The sequence below is a fragment of the Netta rufina genome (genome assembly GCF_964035555.1).
Source record: "Netta rufina genome assembly, chromosome: 32".
Lineage (NCBI taxonomy): Eukaryota > Metazoa > Chordata > Aves > Anseriformes > Anatidae > Netta > Netta rufina.
In genome coordinates, this window is record NC_140156.1 from 410,385 (window position 1) to 433,080 (window position 22,696).

The 22,696-nt window shown below is 55.4% G+C and overlaps 1 protein-coding gene across 1 annotated transcript; it reads right to left on the reverse strand.

Annotated features, from left to right (window-relative positions):
* Positions 1–1,984: 1,984 nt before the first annotated feature.
* LOC311220477 (LIM homeobox transcription factor 1-alpha-like) lies at positions 1,985–22,443 on the reverse strand (the record flags this gene model as incomplete). Its single annotated transcript, XM_084304022.1, has 8 exons — positions 1,985–2,139; positions 2,495–2,653; positions 3,036–3,168; positions 3,828–3,905; positions 3,999–4,156; positions 4,661–4,893; positions 19,110–19,296; positions 22,386–22,443. The coding sequence occupies 8 exons, from the start codon at positions 22,441–22,443 to the stop codon at positions 1,985–1,987; spliced, it is 1,161 nt and encodes a 386-aa protein (XP_084160148.1).
* Between the last annotated feature and the right edge of the window lie 253 nt (positions 22,444–22,696).

The following is a 22,696-nucleotide window of genomic DNA, read 5'->3' on the forward strand; positions in this document are numbered from 1 at the left end:
TGTTTCTGCAAAAGGCTCCCCCTTCCCTCCTGAAAAGAAATGCCAGAGTGTCTGTAAACTATGTACACAGGCTGAGGGTGAGAGCAAAGGAGAGTCCGGCTACAGAATCTGGCACTGCAAACACAACGGGACGTGTCACATTCACACAGCTTTATTAAAGGTGAAGCAATGCTGGAGTGAGCTTTATAGGGCTGCGGTTCTGTTACACAGCACCTTTATGTCCTTTATGTTCTCTATAAGTAGTCTTGAGAAGGTGAAAAATTCCTGACAAGAAGCAAAATGCATCAGGACTGCGTCTCCTTTCATTCCCCAAAGCCAGGATTATATAGTTCCTGGGTATCTTCCTCCACAACCACAGACAACAATAATTAGCCTTTTTTTTTTTTTTTCCTTTTTTTTTTTTTTTTTTTTTCTTATTGGAGAGGATACACACCTTTGCAATCAGACCGGCAAGCCTGTGGAGGCGCAGAAGTAAAACACCACATACAGAAACAGCAGCCAGCCAGGTTCGCAGGTTGCGTTTTTAGGCTCACAACCCTGGAGATCGAGATGCGAAAAGAAGTCGGCGTTTCCTTCTGGAGCTGTCTGCCAGATAGTGTTCAAACAGACGTGGGAAGGTTGGGTCTGAAGGACCTTGTCCCTTCAGCTGGCATGCTCTTGGGGAAACCTGACCTTTCTAGGAATTCTGGCTGTCCTTCATAAATACAAAGAACCAAACCCCAGACTTGGGTCCTGGGTAGGAGACCAAAGGGTTTCCCTTTGGTAATAATTCAGGCTCCCAGTCTCTGCTCTCTCTTTCTTGCCCATTTTAGTTTTTGTGGCTGTTCACATCGGCACCCATTGGCTTCTCGTAACTCTCTCCTGCCTCACGCAGGAGGGCATCGTGGTGAAAGAAATGGATTCTTTCATGAGAAAAAATGGGAGAAAATGGATTTCTGCTTGCTATCCACAGCAGAGACATGCTTTTCTCTTGACTGAGTCCTGCTGTCACCGTCCTCAAAGCAACAACCAGATGTAGCCTGCTGGAGGTAAGTGAGATAATGCAACGCTATTTCTTTCTTGTCGGAGGGAAGCAGGGCGTTAGGATGCCTGAAAGAGGAGCCAGAGTGGGAAATCCTGCTATAGAGAAGGGGCTTTCTAGCAGGAATATTTTTAGAGTAAAACCATTTCGCTTTGCTGTTTTAAAAAGGAAACAAACAGAAGATAGTCTTTGTTCTGCCCATAAAGGGAGTAGAAGTGCCCCTTTAGAGAAAGAAAGACAGACGTAAAGGCAACAGAAAGCTCGCTGTGGATGTGTTACACTTCTCTTGGCATCCTTGAGCATGACAGAGCACGAGTACTCCCGTTTCTTGAAGCAGATACCCGAGCACAGCCGTTTCATTCCAGGGCCAGGCTGTCATGCATTTCTGAAATGTCAACCATTAAAAAACCGTACTGTGCCAACCCGTCGACAGCCACGAAGAGAATCTCTGAAGCAGCAGTGGCATCCCTTAGAGATGCCTCAGGACCTTGGCTTTTGCTGTTGAAAATTAACCTTGTCCCATAGGCTGGGAAATGAGGCAAAACAGCCCGGCGGGCAGCTCAGCTGCAACCAGGGCTTAAATAAACAGAGTTTGTGTGGGAAGGGCACCTGCTACTTTAGGGGGCCGCCCTGGTTAGCTTGGCCAGTCTTTGTTTGAAGGACATAACGCTCAAAAGCTTAAACACTGGACAAACTGCTAAAGGTACAGCTAAACAACATCATACCATTGATCTACTCGTGGCTAGAAAAAAGGGAGAGAGGCAATCCAAAGTCCTTCAGGCTGTGAAAGGTCCCCGTGGGTTGGTGCTCGTGTGTGGTGGCCCCAGCTGCCTCCTCTGCTGTGCAGTGCTCGAGGAATGTCTCTGACGGTCTCAGTCTGGTTTCTCCTCCCTCACCCCCACTTCTGAATTTGGAGCAGCATCCACCCGAGATCCTCGCGAAGAGCCGGGAGCTTTTCTATGGTCAGGAGGTGAAGTAGGAGCTCTGCATGGAGTAGAGTCGGTCGATGGGATTGCCCACGCGGGCCTGGAGGAGGTTGGCCTCAGCCGTGGACAGCAGGCAGTCTCCCAGGTGGCTGATGCTGTCGCTGTCCATGTCGTGGAAAACTCCTTCTGAGTCTGGAAGAGGAAAGAGAGGGAGATAAGTGGGGACGTGGCACGGGCACATTCCATGGGGGGAGCTGGTGTGTGGCTGCATCACAAAGATAAACCACCGTGAGCACAAGGGGACCCCACACCGGGACCAGCACCGGGCACAGCTCTTTCCTCCCTCACCCAAACGTCTCTCCTTGGAGAGAAGACCCCAGGCTCACTCCCCAGACCCCAGCAGAGCTCAGCCCGAGGCTGTGGCCTCGCCAAACTTCCTCTGAGCTACATCCAAGTCCCGTGGACCATTGGCAGGGTTGGATTCGTGGCTTGGGCAGCTTTGGTGCAGGGACACGGCTTCGGTGCAAGCTCCCCGGCGCTCTCCTACCGTAGGGGTGCAGATGGTCTCCTGGCAGCTGGGGCGGTGTGAGCCCTTGTCTGTACAAGTCTGTGCTGTAGCCGTTCTGATCCAGGGGCAGCAGCTGCTGCTGGGGGATGCGAGGATAGGGAACCATCAGCCCGTCCAGGCCGTGAACGCTTGCACCGTCTAAAGACACAAGCAGTGGGATGGGTTGGAGAAGGGGCGCGCAGCATGGGTACAAAAACGTGACCCCAAGTGGGGTCAGCACTGCACGAGGCACAGGGCATCCACGCAACACGGATGCGAGGTTATAAACATCCACGCAAGGTTATAAAAAGGATCCTCTTCCCAGGAAGAGGAGAGGCATGCTGCATTGTGAGTACCCCTGAGTCCCACCAAGCATTTCCCAGCACCATTCCATGGTTGGGGTCACTGACAACTTGCACACCAACTCAGCCACAACCTGCCTGCTCCCTGCTAATCCCCGTGTGCATTCCCTCTCCGATCTATTCGAGCTGATCCCCCCGCCCCAGCCTGCAGCCCCCGGCGCTGTCGACGTGCTCCTCACCTTCGCTGTCGTCGTTGCTCTGCCTGCTGTTGCGGCCGGTCCCCCTCCCGCTCCCCAGGCGAGGGTTGCCCAGCTGGTCTTGCTCCTGCTGTTGCTGCTGCTGCTGCTGCTGCCTGCGAGCGATCTTCTTCATCTGCAAGGAGACCGAGACCCCAGATTTGAGGCTCTGAGCAGGGGGGAGAGGCAGCAGATGACTGCCACCTGCCTTTCGTCGCCACCGAGCATTGCCATGGTATATCCCTGCCAGGCTGCTCGGGGTGACTCCCCTGCAGTCACCATCCTCTATACCCAGCCAAGACAAGCCCTATGAGCAGCAAGGCTGGCAGGAAAGGCTGTAGGATCTTTCTGGGAGATGCCATGCACAATTTAAAAAGCAAAGGGCTTTGGTTTACTGCAAGGTCAGGTTCTGCTTTCACCCTGTGCATTCTGCACCACGGGAAAAATTTTCCCTGCAACTTCTAGAGGGAAGAAGTGGGAAATCCTTCCAGTCTTCCCAATCTCACAGTGAGGGGGGAAAGTAGCATGTAGCAAAAGAATAATAAAAAAAACAAAAGGGAGAACATTTAAGCTTTGCAAATGTCTATAGGTTTCTTACATTCCTCTCCAGGCTTTTGCTATTATTAGATCACTGTTGCACAACGAGGTGGCCCCGTGGTTTGGTCCCGTGTAGCTGTTCTGTTCTGACCAATTTTCTCTTTTCCTAAGCTGTCCTGTATTTCCTTTGAATTGGATGAGTGTGTGATATCCCAGACGTGTCGGGAACACAGCTGTGGGGCAGGGACCGTTGCTCACCTTGGCTCTTTGGTTCTGGAACCAGACCTGCACCACCCGCACGGTCAGGCCCGTCTCAGCTGCCAGGGTCTCCCTCACCTGTCCGCAAAATGAAGGGAAGGAGATCAGAATCAGAAATTAACTGCGCTTAAAAGGGTCCAAGCCTGCAAACGTGTAACAGCCCCGTCATACCTTCCTGCAAGGCTTGGAGGAAACCTCGAAGGAAGCCTTGAAGGCCCGCCGCTGCTGCGTGGTGAGGATGGTGCGCGGGCGCTTGGAGCGCTTGTGGTCTTTGCTCTCCTCGCCGCCCTTGCCATGCGAGTGGCTGCCGTCTTCATCCTCACTTTTCACTGCAAAAGAAGGTCGGGAGCCGTGGCTCAGCAGAGAGCGGCCTTTTCAGGCCATCTCCCAGGGCAAGGATTCAGAGAAACGGTCAGTTTTGCTCCTCATGAGGATAAATTTGGGCCAGAAGCGCAGAATGAGGCCAGGAGAGCTCGCGGGCTGAGCTGTGGCTCAGGGGAACACGGTCAAGAAGAGGTGGTGCTGAGGGACCAGCCTGGCCCCGCACCTTCCATCCCATAATGTCTCAAATCAGCCCAGCCAACCCTCTCCAGACACACCAAATAGATCGAGGTACCCCCTGGGCTGCCCCTCTGCCTTCACGGAAGGGACAAGGTGCCACAACCTCCACCCACCTCCTCCTCCTCTGGAGCCTCCCCTGGAGTTAATTAAGGACTGGCAGCAGGATGAAGAGGCTCATGGGGATGAGCTCACCCCTTCCAAAAACCACCGTACCCTACAAACCCACCCTGCCTGCCCCGCTCCCCACCCTCGGTGCTGCTCCAGCCCCTCACCAGACTCGGTGGGAGCGGGGCTGATAGCGCTCAGCATCTCCTTCTCCTTCTCGTAGTCGCTGCGGCACAGCAGCTGCCCCTCCTTGAGCACAAACTCGTCCCCCCGCTGCAGGCGCCGCTCGCACTCGCAGCAGTAGAAGCAGTGGACGTGGTAGACGTTCTCCAGCACCCGCATGATGAGCTCGGACGGGGCGATCGCCTTCAGGCAGCTGCTGCACTTGGTCTGGAACAGCCTGCGGGGAAGGTCCTGGGGTTAGGCACTTGCACGGGGCTGCTGGGGCAGAATCACATAACCACAGAATATCCCTGGGGTGTGAGGGACCCCAAAAGCTCACCTAGATCCAAGCTTTTGGTGGGAAAAGGGAGCCTGGATGAGATTATCCAGCGCCCTGCCCAACCACACCTTGAAATCCTCCGGTGATGGGGACGCCACCACACCCCTGGGGAGGTTCCTCCAGGGATTGTTCTCATTGTAAACCGTTTCCTTCCTGCATTAAGATGAAATCTGCCATGGTACAGCTTGTACCCATGGCTCTTTGTCTTCTCCACGTGGCTCCTCGTGGAGACAGAGCTGTCATCCACTTCGTAGCCACCTTTAAGTACCAGAACACCGTGATGAGGTCCCCCTGAGCCTGCTCTTCTCCAGGGTGAAAACACCCAACTCCTTCCATCCCTGAGGGGCTCAGGAACCAAGGAAGGAAGTGGGTGGATGTGTGGAGCCGCACATCCACCAAAAAGTGTCCTTCTCGGGGGCTTCCTGACCACCTATAACCCCAGGGAGGAACGCAAATGTGCTTGGCCCATCAGGACAGAGCTGGGTGTCCCCTTTTCCTCTCCAGGGCTGTTGGCTGCCTGGCTTCACCAGGTTCATGGCAGATTTCACTGTGGACCCCCCCGGGACAGTCCCCAGAGCTTGGCAGAGCCTGGCGCGGGGAGTCCCACCGGGAGGTGTTTGTGCCCCACTCCATGTCCAGAGAGAGGAATAAACAACTGCGAGCGCCCCGCGCACCGAGCAGATGGTTCTAATGAAGTAATTTGGGATCTAAACAAATGTGAGCGGCGGTGGCTGCCGGCTGACAGCTTCTATTTAGCCACTTGACAAGAGAAAGTAATAAAATAGGGATTAATTAGGCTGTTGTTTAAACACACAGGATCTTCCCCACCAGCAGGGAACTCATAAACTGGGATTGAGAACAAGACTAGGTTAATCCTCCTGGCAAACTCTGTGGAGCAGGATGAAGAGGCTTACAGGGGTGGGCTCATCCCTTCCAAATACCACCATGGATTTGTGCTGTGCGGTGGCTTTCGGCTGCGGTGTCTGGGACATTCCAACTGGAATGGTGTGGGATTTCTCTCTCCTTTGTGTGAGTGCGTTTGCACGCATGTTCCTCGCCTTGCCTCTCCCTCTCCCTCTCTCCCTTTCCTCTTTGTCTTTCCATAATTCACACTTGAAAAATAATAACTGAATTTGAGACGAATTGCGGGGAGTAAAGAGCAGCCTTTTAGCCATAACCTCAGTGTCTTACGGAAGGAGCAAGCTGGGAGCGTGTTCCAGGCACAAGCCCAGCCCAAATCTGGGCTGAATTCAAACCTGTCCCTTTCCTAACACCGACATCCTTCTGTAACAGCAGAAGTGAAATAGTAAAAAGAAAAAAAGAAAAAAGAAAAAAGAAAAAGAAAAAAAAAAAAGGAAAAAAGAAAGGAAAAAAAAAATAAAAAACACAACTGAACAAAAAACCAACCCAACCCATCAAGAGAGCCAATCTGCAGTCGTGGCTTTCTGGGACCGGTCAGGAACAAGTGACATGCGACCAACTATTCAGTTATTAATGTTCCTGGACTTCAAGCCCGGCTGGAGCGTAACGATCGTGTAGCTGGAGCCCTTGCCTGCTGTGTTCTCACCCAGGGGTTCCCACCTTGATCCTGCCCGCTGGCCGTGGCACCACAGGTGGAGGGCTCCAGGTGGAGGAGGATCTGCCCACGTTGCTGGCAGAGGCTCCAGAGGCTGACCACGTCCTCAGCCCCCGTTTCCAACTTGAATCTGCCTTGAATCAGCGGCTAGACTGTCACGTCTTTGTTTTCTTGAGAGCCACTTATAATTTGTTATGCCAGTTGTGGGAAATCACACCGTTCTTTCAAAGTTCCTGTCCCTTATCCCGCAAACAACCAGTTTAGGAGCAAGCGTTGAATTTCAGAACTGCTGTCCCCAAAGAAAGCTCTGCCATGCCTCATTGTGTGCTGCTGTGTAGCTGAACCTGCAGCCACACATACAATCTGACTTTGAGACAAGCCGGCCCCATGCTCCCACCCAGTCCTGCTGAATTTCTCAGAGGTTTTCTCCTGTAGGGAGCCCAGGTTCAGCCCAAGAGCCCCAAATCCAGAGAAGGGAGGCGGTAAGACCCCAGGCCCATCAAACCAAAGCTTTGCTTCAACATCTTGGCCTGCCTCCAAGCAAGGAAGGGGAGAGTTTGGGAAGACACCGATGGAAAACTCTCTATGTGGATCCACGCTTGCCTTTCCTCAATTATTTGTACCCAGTTAGGTGCCCAGCACTCCTGGGGCCTTTCATATCTCCACCCTCGGTGACATTGCTGGTTGCTTGGGCAAAATGTCCAGAAAATTGCCCAGAAACAGCAAATAAAGGAAAGCTTTGAACCTGGGTGCAGTGGGATGTGTGGAGCAGAGCAAGGAGATGGAAGAACAGAAGTTGGGGCTGGGAAAGGAGACCTATTCCCCCGCAAGGCAACAAACCCATTCCCCCCACCGCTGTCGGGACCAGGCAGTTAGCAAGCCTCATGTGAAGATCTTGTCATGTGCCAGATTTCCCCGAAAAGGTTTTTTTTTTTTTTTGTGCAGCTACCAGGTGAGGGAAGTGCCGTTACTGCAGCGTAACTCAATAATGCTTTTGGCACTGCGAGGCTCGCACACTCCATCTCCCAGCTAAGCCCCGAAAACAAATCCACTCTGCTTTGTACTAATTGAAGAAAACATTCAGCAAGCAGCTCATAAACACGGTGTCAGCTCGCATTACACAAAATTAAAATTCTCAGCCCCTCCAACACCAGGAATTCCTAAAGAGGCTGGTTTTAATATTGCCTGAATCCGTTTAAGTCAAGGTAATATTGTTTAGGTTGCCATAGGAACAAAACACATCTCCGTGGCTGGCAGTGGGTTCCGAGGAGGCTGGGGAGGCTGAGCGGCGAACGCGGCTGCCCGACGTCTGGGAGCGGCTGCCTGGAGAAACCACGCCGAGGGATGGTCCAAAACCGAAGCGGGTTCCTGGGTTCGTAATGAAAAGCGCGTTGAGGAGCAGCAGCGACACGAGCAGGATGTCTGCGAGGAGAGGGAGCAGCAGCAGGAGCCCTTCCGAGGGCTCGTAGCTCGCTGCTGCCTCATCCCGCTTTCTGAGAGGACCCTTGTGCAGTCTCAGCCTCGCGGTCCGTGTGTCTGTGTTTGTCCTAAAATGCCCCTGCTGACCCCACTTTTTGGCTGGGTCTCCACATTCCCAGGTCCTCAACACCCACGTTTCCTCAAGAAGCTGTCCGATAAGGTTTCTTACTGGAGCTGTGATAACGCTATCAATTTTTATTCCTGGGGATGTTCAGAAACCATCCAGCAAGCAGAGGCACGTGCCTGCACACAGCATTCACAGTATGCATACAGACACATATCCCACATCCTTACCTGCTTGCCTCAGATTAATTTTACCTTTGCAAAAGATAAGATTGGATTTTCCTGCTGGGGAAAGGCTCACCTTGATGGAAAAACCATCTGGAGCTGGGAGGCGGATGGGTTTATAAGCCTGAATGTCTTTGGGGATTGCAAGCTGCACGGCTGCTCACAGGTCAGCATCGTGAGGGAGAATTGGGGCTACGGGGATAGATTTTGGCAGCCAGTTCCTGAAGCTGGTGGATGCTGGATGCAAGAAGAGCAGTGTGGGGAGAAGAGCAGCGTGCGGCGACCACACGATGTAGGGCATCGACCTGTACTGCTTTATGGCTCGGAGGCAGCGTGTCTGTCACCCAACAAGGGTGGAGATACAGCACATCTTAGGAGCTTTGCTGCCAGAGGCCAAATTCACCAGCTGCCAACGCTGTTTCTGCAGGGAGCTCTCGGAGACCAGCAGCAGGGCTGCGTGGCTGGCACAGCTGCAGAAAACCCCAAACGCTGCGTGCAGGAGCACACGCAGCAGCTCACTGATTCACAGCCTGGAAGTCCCAGTGCTGTTGCTCTACGGCTCCTTTCATGCCTGGGCACTCGAGCAATGCCCAGCACCTTTTTGAAGCCGAAATCTTGTTCAGCATCAGGAGTTATGCGATATGGAAAACAGTTTCTTTCCACTATTCATTTCCCTTGCTCTCCTGACACTTTCAAACGAGCGTCCTCACTCTTTATTTACCACTAATTTGCTTTTCTTTTAATAACATAGACCAGCCAAACAGCTGGTCAGACCAGCACGTTGTTCATTTTCCCTTGGAAGTTCAGTAAAGTTTCTAAGCGTTGAGCCCAGGCACGAGGCATCACAGCGAAGCATCCTCTGCGTCCACCCCTGCATATTGCCAAGGAGCTGCAAACTGCTTTGGGGACTTCCCACCTCTTTTCAGACATTTCATGGACTGTGTTTATCAGATTCCAGTCCTGGTAAACCACCCCAGTGCCTGGCTGTCTGTTAATCCTCGCCGAGCATCCCCGTTGCGGTGCAGGATGAGAGCCTCTGACCTGCAGCAGCAGCACAGGGGATGCTGACCCAGGCCTGGGAAGGGTAATTTGGAGCGCGTACGATTGCATCGCTGGGATTAAAAGGTGTTAATGAAGCAAGGAATAAGCTGGAAGGCCTGTGCTTCATGGAACTAGCTTATTTAGTTAGGGTTTAGTCAAAATGAAGCAGTCCAGGCTTAAGCAAGGTCTGTTTACTTAACACTGAGCTGCAAAATCCATTGTAGCTGGCTGAAATATTGAAGTGGAGCTTGCAAAGCTGCAGGCCAGATTTCGGGCTGGGGCTGGGGTCTAGGGGCATGATGGGGACGGGGACACACAGGGGAAACAAGGAGGCAATGACAGCACAATATGCTCTTTCATTCCCTCCTGCACCAGCCATGTCCCCTGGCTCGGCCATACAGAGTGGCACCGGGGCACGGTGGGGAAAAAAAATTCCTTGTGCTGAATCTCTGGCTTCTTGCAGCAACGTTTGGGGCAGAGAGAGGGGAAATTGGGGGACAACAAGCTGCCCTCGGCTACCTCCAAAGCTCTTTGTGGGCTAGGTGAGTAGATTTACCCCCAGAAGGGCACTTTGTGCACAGAATTGTGCAAGGCACACTCAAACCTGACCCTCGCCATCCATCGCTGGGAACACAACTTGGAAGGATGAGGGCAACGCCACGACCACGGAGAATGGAAGGATTTGGGGATGTTGGTTATAAAAAGCAACCAGTCCACAGCATCTCACAGGTGTGGTCTGGCTTGTCCCGACCCCGTGAGTGCACCCAGCATCCATCCAGGAGCCAAGAGGTGTGAGGAGCCCTGCTCCCGGGGCTTGGTTCTGTTCATGTCAGAGATGGAAACCGATGCTGGAAAAAGATCCGAACCAGAAGCAAAACAAAACAAAACAAAACAACAACAAAAAAAGCAAAACAACACCAAAGAGGTTCCCAAAGCCGGAGAGATTCATAAATATTAAAGTGACACGAGTGAAATGCTACTGAAAGATTTAATACTGTGCTGCTGCTCTGTCCCTCAAGGGGTTAACCCCCCCACTGCGAGGATATTACTGCCAGCACGGTGGCACCGAGCCATCACCATATAATCTGATGAACTCTTTTATTAAATTTCACAGGCCTGTCTTCTTTATTAAAATCTCCCAGAATTCATAGGGCGCCTGTCATATCACTGCTGAATGCTAACAAAAAATGCGTGTTTCTTCTTTTATTATTTTTTTTTTTTTCTCCCCCCTCCTCCGAGGACCGCCGGGGAGGGTTGCGTTGCGGTGGCTCTGCCAGGTGAAGGGGAGGTGGCAGGGGAAGGCGGTGGGAAAGGCGAAGGGAAACCTTCTCCCTCTGCACCCCATGGGTGCTCCCCGTGGGCACGGCTCGATGGCAAGGAAAACTGGTCCCAAAATTGAGTTTTGCCTGCAAAATCCATCTCCATGCAGGCACCCCATGGTGGGAGGAGCGGGGTAGGACCACACTTTGAAAACAGGTCCAGAAGAGAGGGATGGCAGCGGGACCGTGCCTGGAGCTGCTGCCCCCCGCCCCTAACACCCTGCTGGACATCCGAGCTGCCCTGAGAGCGCCCTGCGAAGCTGGGGATGCTCTGGGTGATGTGTGCAGCAAATTTGGCAGCTCTCGAGCTTCTGTGATCACCCTCATTTCTACCATGCTGCGGCAAAAAGGCTCCTTCCCGGCTAGGATCCCATACCAAGCCATCCCTGAGCTATGGGAAGGTGGGATGCACACCTGGGCTGCTCTGGCACTAGGCTTCAGCTTTGCTTTCGGGTCCTCTGGAGCACGCTTTAATGCTTTTTTTTTTAAATACAGATCATGGGGGTCCCATCTTGGGCTGACCAGGGGCAGGCAGAGTGGGCTGCGGGATGCCCAGAGCTCGGGAGCAGCGTTTATTTTTCTGTAGCTCGTTGAGAGTTGCTGCTGCAGCTCGGAAGCTCTGGTGGGGCCTTGCACTCGGTGCATATTTTTATCACTTGGTGCATATTTTTATCGCTTGGTGTGTATTTTTATCACTCGGTGATGTTCTGCCAGCTGCCTAAAGAACAGAGCAGAGTCTGATGCTGCTGCAGCACGGAAGAGGTGAGCCCAGCCCCCTGCCTGCATGCCCAGGAAGGGTGCTTTCCTCTCCCTTTGCAAACCAGCTCCTCTTCCAAGTGTAAAGCTTGACATTTGTACTCAGCCTGGCTCCTGCTTCTCACCGAGCTCCGAGGAAGCTCCAAAAAACAGGCACCGCACCTCTGACGGATGCTGCAAAGCCCCGCACGGCGAGACACCCCCTCGAGGATGCTCCTCTCCCGTTCCCCTCTCTCCAGCCAACGAGACACGACCCGAGAGCTCGCCCAGGCTACGAGGGCTCAACGCCGGAGTTATCAATTCCTATTGATTTTGTCCTGCCTTATTGCGGGGCGGCGGGCAGCTCCATTAGTATGCCCGGCAGGAGAAGGGCTCCTGCGCTAGTAGCTAGGGGTGATATTACCCACCCCGATAGTATCCCGGCTCAATATCCTGTTTCTCCTTTTCTCATTTCCTGTTTGCAGGTCTGAATGCGAGCGTTGTCACAGCGCGAGGGGGGCTGGCAGGGGTGGGGGGAGACAGCAGGACAGTGTGTGCCGGGGAGGGGAGGGGGGGGCATTAACAGGGGGAGCTGGGGAAAGGGGGGGGGGGGGGGGGGGAGGCAGAAGGGCTGCCGACACTTTTATTACAGATTTAATAATGACAAAAGAACATCATTAAACATTCATTAGAATTATTTAATTAAATTTTACTTTGGAGGGGGAAGAGGGGAGAGAGAAAGAAAGAAGAAAAAAAAAAAAAAAGAGAGAGATTAGATATGATGTAAAAAGCAATATTGATTGAGAAAAGAACAAGCTGGGGAGATGTGATTTAAATTAAACTCCGGGCTCTCTCCCTCTCCTCTCTGTTTTAAGCGAGGAAGGGGCTGTGCAGCAGCAGGGGGGGAGGCTCGAAAGCCAGCAGCAGCACCAGGACACACGTCCCTGGCTGGGTCACCACGGGTGACACCGAGCTTCACCGGGCTGCCACCAGCAAAACGCCCCCAGTGCCATCGAGGGTGCTCGGATGTGACCGTGCCCTGCTGGGGTTTTTGCACGTCCCACAAGATCCCTGCGTGGGTCAGGAGGAACTCCCTTAAAGTCCTTTAAAGCAGGACTCGTTTTGGAAATGATGCAAATGCCCCCCACGGCATGACCACGACCCCAAAATATTTCAGCTCTGTGTTAAGGACGGAGGATGGAGAAGGTGAGAGTCTGCGAGCAGCCACCTTAGGAAAGGTTTTCGAAGGAAAATTGCCTTAATGAGTGGTCTGTGAGAGAGAGCACACCAAGCCAGTGTGGTCAGCTTCTGACCCCCTCTGTGGGGATGCCCTTAAGCAGCAGATGTGAGTTGAACAGAGTGCAGCTCGTATCAGGCACCTAAAAGAGATTTTTTAAACAGCAAAAGCTGTCCCGTAACAGGAACCCAGCCTTTAGCCTGAGGGAGATTTCCCCCAGCCTGTGATACGGGGTAAGAAGGAAGAGAAGGGAAGTTCAAAGTGGTGGGAAAAAAAGAGTAAGAAGAGGTTAAAGCGGTGCATTGATTTTACAGGAATTGGGAAAAAGGCTCAGGAAAGGGCTTCTGCAGGGCTGACCACGGCTGTGTCAGGGGGATCCCAGCAATGTGGGAACAGGCAGAGGTGCAGAGCTGCCACCAAGTTAGGATAAGCTGCAATTAGCCACATGGAAGCCTAATTGTTAAAGGGGTTGAGGGAAAGGAAAGTGGAAGCACTCGATGGCTCTGGGTTGTAATTCGCTTTGGGAAGCCGCGAGGAAAGCAGGGGCCATGAGGAAAGAAGGGGGCACGAGGAAAGAAGAGGCCACGAGGAAAGAGGAAGGAAAGAGAGGATGAAGAAATGGGATGAAGGATTGCAAGCGCTGCCCTTCCAGTGCTAGCCAGGCTTGGAAGTGAGAGAACAACGACCATGGAAATGTGGGGACGGTAGCAGAGGGAAGGGAAGGGAAGGGAAGGGAAGGGAAGGGAAGGGAAGGGAAGGGAAGGGAAGGGAAGGGAAGGGAAGGGAAGGGAAGGGAAGGGAAGGGAAGGGAAGGGAAGGGAAGGGAAGGGAAGGGAAGGGAAGGGAAGGGAAGGGAAGGGAAGGGAAGGGAAGGGAAGGGAAGGGAAGGGAAGGGAAGGGAAGGGAAGGGGATATTTCAGTTGAAGGGACCTACAAAGACCACCGAGTCCAACTGCCCGAGCACTTCAGGGCTAACCACAAGCAACCTTTCCATAAGTCACCTTCCCTTCAGCCCTTGCAGTCTCACCAGCCGTGGGCTCTGCACCTTGGTGCAAAACTTTCACCTGCTCACACGTCCTCCCCAAACTGCCACCGATCCCCTTGCCACTCTCTCCACCACTTCTGGAAGCACTAATCCCAGAGAAATCGCTAATCCTGGAAGCACCGAGGACCCAAAGCATTTGCAAGCACTTGATTGTTAATTTACATCTGTATTCTCTGCTGCAGGGGGCTGTCACCTTGACCCGTGGTAGTTTACTTTGATTTCCAAGTCCTTTGGGGGTTCATATTTTCCTTTTCCTCATCAGGCACAAGAGAAAGCAAAAGATTTTAGAGGCAAGCCTGGCTGCTCTCGGACCGCGGTAAGAAAGCTGTGCCCACTCACGGCGTGGAATTTGGTGACGTGGGTCTAAGGGAGGCTCAAAGCCACGGGACACAAGGCAAGGAAGGAAAATTCAGGCCAAAAGAGAGAGAAATCTATCAGAGTAAATTACATTTAATTAAACCAGAAAAATAATGTGCGGCGCAAGGAAAAAAAAAATAAAAAAATCTCTTCCTCCCCTATGTATTCCCCCATTAGAAAAACAATCCAACAGCGATGGGGAACAGACAGCACGTGGTGGCTGGTTTCTTAATCATGCTCAAGGCGCATCTGCATATTTCTTTCATTTTGCGGTGATTATAGAGTTAGTGTTTAATTTCCTGGGCCCTGTGAACAAACCAAGGCGAGGAACAGTGAGAACTGGGGTAGGAATAGCTTTGTGTAATTAACGTCATTAATCATGATGCTCGCGGTGGGAGACGGGGCTCAGCCACCCACCCGACGAGCAGAGAGGGAAGGCTTGGGACGGGGAAAAGATCGCGGCGAGCCCATGGCTTGGCCGTGCCCTAAGCTTTGGGGAGCTGCTTTGCTTCACATAAACTATGGATGTGAGGCTGCAAATTGTGTGTCTGGCTCCTTCCCAGCTTCTTCCCAGTTTCTTCCCAGCTCCTTCCATCCCAGCTTCTTCCCAGCTCCTTCTCAGCTCCCTCATCCCAGCTACCTCATCCCATCTCCTTCCATCCCAGCTCCTTCCCAGCTCCCTCCTTCCCATCTCCTTCCATCCCAGCTCCTTTCCAGCTCCTTCCCAGCTCCTTCCATCACAGTTCCTTCCATCCCAGCTCCTTCCATCACAGTTCCTTCCATCCCAGCTCCTTCCCAGCTCCTTCCCAGCTCCTTCTTCCTTCCCAGCTCCTTCCATCCCAGCTCCTTCCATCCCAGCTCCTTCCATCCCATCTCCTTCCACCCCCTCTCCTTCCATCCCAGCTCCACCCTTGCTGCAGACCCCAAGCACTGGCACAATCGGGACAGTGGCAACCACCCGTGACCATCACGGGCTGCTTGGGAGCAGAAAGGGGGCTTGAAACATCAGGTGCACCTCGCACCACCCTCTCTCCCTGCCCAGGGGGGCTGGAAGGAGCTGTGGGACGTTCCCTTTCCTCCTCCTTCATCTCCCGTTGTCCTCACGGAGGCACCCGCAGGGTCCGCTCGCTGGGCGTGCGGCCCCCATTCATCACTGCCTTGTCGCGGGGCTCATTATCTCGTTTATTTGCTCACTTCTCGGAGCGCTGTCACTTCTCGTTACCTGCCCCATGGGCGGCAGGGGCCAGGAGGAGACACGGGGGGACCCCGATGGAGAAGCTGGATGTGGCCGAGCAGGGCTGATGTCCTCGCCCGCAGCCTTTGGGGGAAAATCAGCACCTTTGGGAGCTTCAACGCTCCGCAAAGCAGAGCTGGGCCAAGCAGGGGGCAGCCAGAAGCCCTTTCCCGAGAGCAGCGCCTGTCAGCAGCTCTTGCAATCCATCACGTTTTGTCCTTGAGTCCCCGCTCGTCAGGTTCTGGCATTTCAGGCGCATCTCAAGCATCATTTTTGAAATTCCTCGGGCCTAGGAAGCGCGCTGATAATTTCGGAGCTGGCTGTAACCAAACGTCCCGAACAGGGCAAAGTTTTTTATGCTCAAAAGCCAAAAAAAAAAAAAAAAAAAAAGAGCCCGTCACAAGCAAAAATCCCAAATCCTTCTGCTTTCAACACCAATTTCATCATTTTTAGGGCCTGACTCCCGCGCCTGGAATGCGTGCGGTTTGCAGACAGCGCCTGGGCTCATTCTGCTCTCAAAGCCCTGTCCCGGCGTCTGCCCCCCAGGGGATCCGTGCCCGGGGGGAGCCCTCCCGCAGGGCTTTAAGCACGACCCAGCCCGCTCAGCAGAGCTCTCTCTGGGTCCCCTCTGCCCTCCTTCCACTTGCCAGCCTGGATTTGCAGCCTGGGTCCCCCCCCCTGAAGGAACAAGGCAGCTCGCTGCTACTTTTGCCTCCCCGTCTCCCATTTCTCACCTCCAACCCCTGCTCCTGGACTTCTCCCAACCTGCTCCACCCGGAAAATTAGCCCAAACCAGGTCGGTGCTGGATACCAGTATAGGTGCTGGATACCAGTATGGGTGCTGGATGCCACCCTGCGCTACGGGACACAGCAGGACGCCGCCGGGTGTCCCTGCAGTGCACCTCCATCACTATTTTGGAGGTGTGCACCCAGCCTGCTGCTCTCAGACCGTTTTTTTGCAAGGCTCCCTGCCTCTGACCATCCCTACCTGCTGCTCAGGGGTGCCTGAGGCTTCAAAAGGCGAAGCAAGCTGCTGCTGCTCTTGGTTCAGGATCTGACCGAGCGGGGAAAAAAAAAACACCACTTTTTGGCTGTGGATATGATCTCCGAGCGCAGCAATAGCAGTGGGGAGGAGGCTGCTTAAGGTGGGCTCGAGGTCAGCTTGGGCTCTGCGTGATGCCCGGCCGGGAAGCTAACAACCCAAAGGCACCCGTGGGGGGCTGACGGACGGATTGTGCCGCTCGCCCCCTCCTCATCCCTTAGCATCCAGCCGGAGAAGCCGCGGGGATTCACGCAAAAACGGGGAGCACGAGGGCACACAGAGCCCGCGCTCGATCACGTGGCGGCAGCGCGGCGATGGGGAGCCGGCGAGCCAGGTTCGAGCCGAGTTCACCCCGTATCTCCAGCGAGGACGAGCGAAATCATCTCCACATGGGCAAGAGGAGAGCGCGGAGGAGAGGGGGACGGCTGCCAGCGCGCGGCCGCGGTTCAGATCCCTCCCGACAGCTCCCCGGCAGCCCCCGCGTTGCCTGTCATTCCACAAAACAAACTTCAAAGTAAACAAGGCGCCCGGGACGGGGCCGTTGCAGCCACTCTATCATCCTTCAGGAGTATTTTCCTTCCTCCCCCCTCCGTCCCGGCCCGAGCCGTTGCTGTTTGATAGCATTTACGCGAGCTGCCCGGAGCGGGATTTACAGGGCAGGTGCCTGAGCAAAGCGCAGGAGAGCTGGCGGGGCCCCAGGCGAGAGGGGAAGAGGAAAGCTTCCCAAAAGCCTTCAGATTGTGGTTTTATATGATAGGGACTGCAGAACAACATCCATCTTCGGGCTTAACATTTCATCTCTAGATCAACAGCCCGTTCCTTCCCCCACGTTCAGCTGCAGCTGCTGGCTTATCTCGCCATTAAAGCATTTTCCTCTTATTGCGCAGCTCGCATGAGGGGGAATAAATGCCAGATGGGTCTCCCCTCCAGGTCACCCTGCTGCAGCCACGGTCTGCGCCGCGGCCCCAGGGCGACGCTGGGTCCTGCAGCTTGGGATTAATCGCTGGCCAAACCCGGGAACTTTTTGGAGAGTCAAGGCCAAGAATGCGGACTCTGGGGGGAGCGGATTTCCAAACAGCAGGACTGAGAGTTTGCCTCCCTGGAAATTCCCATGCTGGGAGCACAAAGGTGCTGAGCAGACGCCGTCGGAAGCGCCCGGAGGACCGACTTTCAGGGCTTGCAGACCCTAAAGGTGTCTTTGCAAATCGGGCTGAGGTCCTTCGAGCGCTGCAGCGAGGTGGAGCAGACCGGGTCCAGCACCGAGCAGCAGCAGCGTGGTCAAATTCAGTGCAGGGCGAGGGGAAATGGCACGGCCACGCTGTCCTGAGGACGCACAGCCTCCCTTTTTGGCCAAAAGCAGCATGGAGGCTGGGGTCTCCACGATACCCCATGGAAACCCCATCACAAATCAGGCACCCAGCTCCTCGGAGGGATGAGGGGCTCTGCGCAGACGGGTTTTGCCAACACGTTTGTGTCTGATTACGCACAACCACAGCCACCAAACCCCCTCCAGCCACCAGCTCCTCCTAGCCAAAGCAGAGACCTGGCGGAGGCCCATCCTGCTCAGATCCAAGCAGCCCTTGGTGCTCACCCTTTTTGTGGCTGAAGGGTGAGGGAGAAGCCTCCTCGTGCCTGCCCGGCTCTCCCAGCCACCCCGGGGAAGCGGGCAAGCCCCGGTGTTTTTATTGCCATCCCCATCGCTGCCAAGCGCCTGCGTCACTGGCGGGGAGGAGGCTGCGCTCTCTGATGAAGCACAGAGGAGATAAGATCAGGCCGGTCAGAAAAGCCTTTAGAGGATGCTGCCAAACTCCAGCAACGCAGCAATGCCGTGGAGTGTCCGTGCGGCCTGCCACCACCTCCCCGGCCAACACCAAACACCCCAAAATTACGCCCATGTTCACGTCTTTGAGTTTTGCAGACAAGGCTGAGCTGGGGATAAACATGGTTTTCTTGGAAATATGTGCGAAACAGAGGCCCTGACTCGCTAACTGCATCGATGCCACCCTGCCCGCGGCCCCGTTTCTCTCATTTCTGCTTCCACACTCTCATGACAAAGCACGACCTCCACCATCCCACTCTAGCTTTTGCCCCTGCTGACGAAATCAAGCTAAAAAACAGACTTATATATTTTTTTTCCAAATAATCCCACACGCAGCACTGGCTGTGTTTTATCCAACGCACAGGGCAGAGCCCAGCAGTAGAGGGAAGCCACGGGTTAATGTCGGGGTGCCTGCTTCCATGCTGCACCTCCAGATTCGCACTTTAACACCTTGTTTGATCCACACCATTAAAACGAAACAACAAGCAGAGAAAGGCAGGAGTCCTTCTACTCTTGGAAGCCCTGGCAAGTTGTTCCAAAAGGAGAACTTGGTGGTGGCCTCCCTGCAACAAGCCCAGCAACAGCAAAAAAAACAGCACAGCCCCATGGTGCATCCTTTGGGATGGGCAACTCTGCACCAAGGAGTGGGGTCCAGCTCCTGCCCCATCACCAGGACGCAAAGCATCCAGCTGGGACCGTGTGTCTCCGAGGCTCAGCCTCCCTCCTTCCATCCCAGCAGCCGAGGAGAGCGTTTGATCCCAATATCGTGGCAGAAAATCGAGACAGCCAGCACGCCTCCGTGCCCCTGCTCACCTCACCTGCTGCTCGCCACCCTGCGTGCCACCGGCGGCCACGCTTCCAGGACCCCACTTTGCACCAGCTCCCTCCCCGCCTGGAGACGGTCAGCACCGAGCCCGACCCCCCAAAAAAAAAAACACTTACTTCTCGTAGTCGTGCTTGCAGTAGAGCTGCCGGTTGCGGCAGTAGCAGGTGCCGGAGAGGGGCTGCAGGCAGACGGCGCATTTCACGCAGCCTTCGTGCCAGGAGCGCTCGTTGACGCGCAGGAGGAAGCGGTCGGAGATGGGGGTGTCGCAGCCGGCGCACACCTCCCGCATCTTGGGGTCGGAACCTGGGCAGCGGGGAGAAGGCGGCGTGAGAAGGAGCTGGGCTCTGCCCCGGGGCGCATGTTCCGTGCAGGGGGTGTCTGGCTTTTGGGAAGGGGCGACGCTAAGCCTCGCACAACTGTTTGCTTGCACGATTACCTACTGGTTTGGGTGTTGTTTTTTATTTAAAAAAAAAAAAACACCACGTGGTGTTGGTGTCAGCGGCTGAGCACGCACAGGAGGGCGAGAAGGGAGGCTCGGCATGGAGCTCAGCCTTGAAAATGAAGGCAGAAGTTGGCCCTGTGAAAGCAGCAGCAAAGCTGCTCCTGCGAAAGCAGAGGAAAGGGTTTCTAAGAGGTGACTTCTACGGGAATCCTGCTCCTGGCATCACACGAGCTGGATGTGGGGAACACGCACAATGGAACTGGGGAGCCAACGTGGAGCAGATCCACGCAGGAGGTGGTGGGGCTGCAAACCTTGACCCAGGCCAACGCACAGCCCCGGGGGTGAATTTTGCCCACTTTCACCCCACGCTCGGTGCTGAGCTGCTTAAAAGAGGAAAGGCTGCAGAGATTTGGGATATATATATATATTTTTTTTTTCCCCTCAGCGTTATCAACATGCAAATCTATGGCTGCTCTTCAAAGGCTTCGTCATGATAGCTTCAAGGTAGAGGAGTGAGCAATAAATGCGCTATCTGCCGCGCTGGATCTGGGCTGCAGGCTGAGCCAGGCAGAGACGCCCCCTCCGATGCGCACAGCCTCCACGGTGCCAAGCTCCTTGGCTTTTACGAGTGTTTATCACCATCCTCTCCCTCCCCAGCCTGGGAACACCTGCCCCAGCAGGGCTGGAGGGGGATGGTGGCTTCACAGGGATGAAGATGCCGAGGGGAAACAAGGTCTAGGAGGAGCGGGGGGCTCGGAGGGCTCGAGCCCTTGGCGAGCAGAAGGATCAGATGCAGGTCACTGCTCCGGGGTGAGGAGTGGAGAGGGGTTGTGCTGGCCAAAGAGGGATTTGCACCAAAACTGGGCTGGGACACACGGAGGAGCCCTGACCCAGCCCCTCGGCAGCTGGCTTTCCAGCTTTGTGGGCATCAAAGCTGGAAATTGTGTGCCCCGGGTGCAGAGGGGGCATGGAGCAGGCAGGGCTGCTGCAGGGACAAAATGCGGGCGGGCAGAAAGTGTCTGCATGCGGGAAGCTTTCCGAGCGCTCACTCTGCCCAAGTTTAGCTGCAGCCAGAGACGGCGAAGCCACAATGTCCTGAAATCATCTGAAACCGCAGCAAATGTGAGGGTGGCTCTGGGAAGTTTGGGTAAAGGCAGGTGATCCCCTTTGCATTTTGGGCACTGCTGCCACTATACCAAGGCAGGAGGAAATGTCAGCAGGGAGTGAATTTGAGGAATTTGGGTTTGCTACACCCACAAGGACCTCCAAAAATGGGGGTGTGGTGGGCAACAGCAGCTTCTGCCACGTTTCCTGGGGTCCTGCACCACTGGCATCTCATCCCAGCTGACTTTAGCTGCTTGCCCAAGCCCCTCACGGCTCCTGGGCTCAGCACAGCTTCTTAATCGAGTGCTGGGGCTTGCAAACAGGACAGCAGCTCCTGTGGGAGGGGGACAGACCCTGAAAGCTTGTGCTTCTCGCTGCCACCCTGAACGGCTGGGGACAGAGCCGGTGTCGGGGCTCTTGGTGCTGCAGCGAGCCCAAAATGCGTTCCTCAAGGGCAGAGGCATGGATCTGTCCTCGCTGCAGCCCCTGGAAATGGGGATTCGAGCTCAGGAAGGTGACAAATGAATGTGTGCCGTGCTGGAGCAGCAGCACAACGGCACCGGGGCCGTGAGGAGGGCTGTGATGGCGCAGCACCAGCACAGTGGGACCGTGGGTGCTCATCAAACCTCCGTCCAGCTCCCCCTTTTTCCTCCGCTAGCAACTCCTGCAGTCAAACATTTCCACCCTTCTTGCATCCCGAGGGGCCAAACCGCCAGTGGGTTACGGTCTGTGGCCGACAACCCCAAACTCCTCTTTAATTTGGGGGGAAAAAGCAGGGAATCGTTTCACGCCGAATTAGCCCAGGGCGGATATTTAAACAGCCGGGGAGCGTTTCATAGCAAAGGGGGGAGCGCTGTGAAAGGGAGAGGGAGAAAACTTGGGAGTGGAGGGGGTGGGCAAGGAGGCTGCTGGGGGGAGGAAGGGTCGGGATGCAGGGGCAGGGACAGCAGCGCAGCTCTGCCAGGCTGTGATTCCCACCAGAGCCTCGCTCGGTGCAAAGACACGAAGGTGAACGATGCCCTTAGCACAACGCGAGCGGTGTCAAGCTCGGGGGGCAGAGGGGATGTGAAAAGTCCCGGGAGAATGCCGGCTGCCTCCATTCCCCAGCGGGAACCGAAAGCAGAGGAGGTTCTGCCCTTTTCTGCCCCAAAGACCTCAGCTTTTTACGAGCAGCCGTAGAAATGCAACAGTTTGGCCCAGCCGCTGATGCTAACGAAGAGCAATTTCCACCCACCCTGCCGCAGCTCTGCGAGATGGGGCGAAGGCATCGGCGTGCCCGGGGGGGCAGCTCTCGGGTGCCTCGGTCTAAATCGTGTCCCTCCCGGCCAGGCCTTTCTGGGGTGGCCGGATCCGGCCTCGCTCCGTTGGGGAGCGGCAAACCCCATGCGGGGTGCGGGTGCGCAGCTGGGTTGTGCGTAAAATCAGCGAGGAAATGGGGGGGAGAGGGGCTCGGAGGAGGCGAAGGGGCTTTTTTGGGGTCAGGGCAGGTAAGGAAAGGTCGGATGCTGGGGCTGTCCCCATCCATCCCGCGCTCGGTGCCTCGCTGGAGTCACCGAATGCCCTAAGGACAGCAGCAGCCCCCCGGAGCTGTTTTGGGGTCGCAGGGGAAGGGGGTCGGGGGGGACATTTCGCAGCTTTCCCGGGGCTTGGGCTGTCTCCAAAGCATCAAACCGCAAAACCGGGCTGAGCCCGGGGCCGCTCCCGTTCCCTGCGCACCGGCACCGGAGCCGGTAGGGACGGAGGAGCGGGGACAGCGGGAGGGGGGGGCACGGGACGGGACGGGACGGGACGGGACGGGAGGGTCGGGGCCGGGCTCTGCTCGTTCCCCGCCGCCCCCGACACTCACCGAAGCCCAGAACCGGCGTCGCCTGCTGCAGGCAGGACGGAGCCTCCTCCGTCTTCATCCCGGCGGCTGCGGGCGGAGAGCAGCGTTAGGACCGACCGGGGGGGACCGAGCCCAAAGCCCCCACCCAGCTCTGGGTGGGTTCCGTCGGCCCCCGGCGTTCTCCGCGTCCCGGTAAACGAACGGCAACGAAATCCCGGCGACGGCGGCGCGCACCCGCCCCGGTCCTCCCGGTCCCGTTGGGGCAAGCCCCGACCTTGCCCCCGGGATCCCCGGGAGCCTCCCCGCCCGCTCCGGTTCCCGGAGATGCCGCG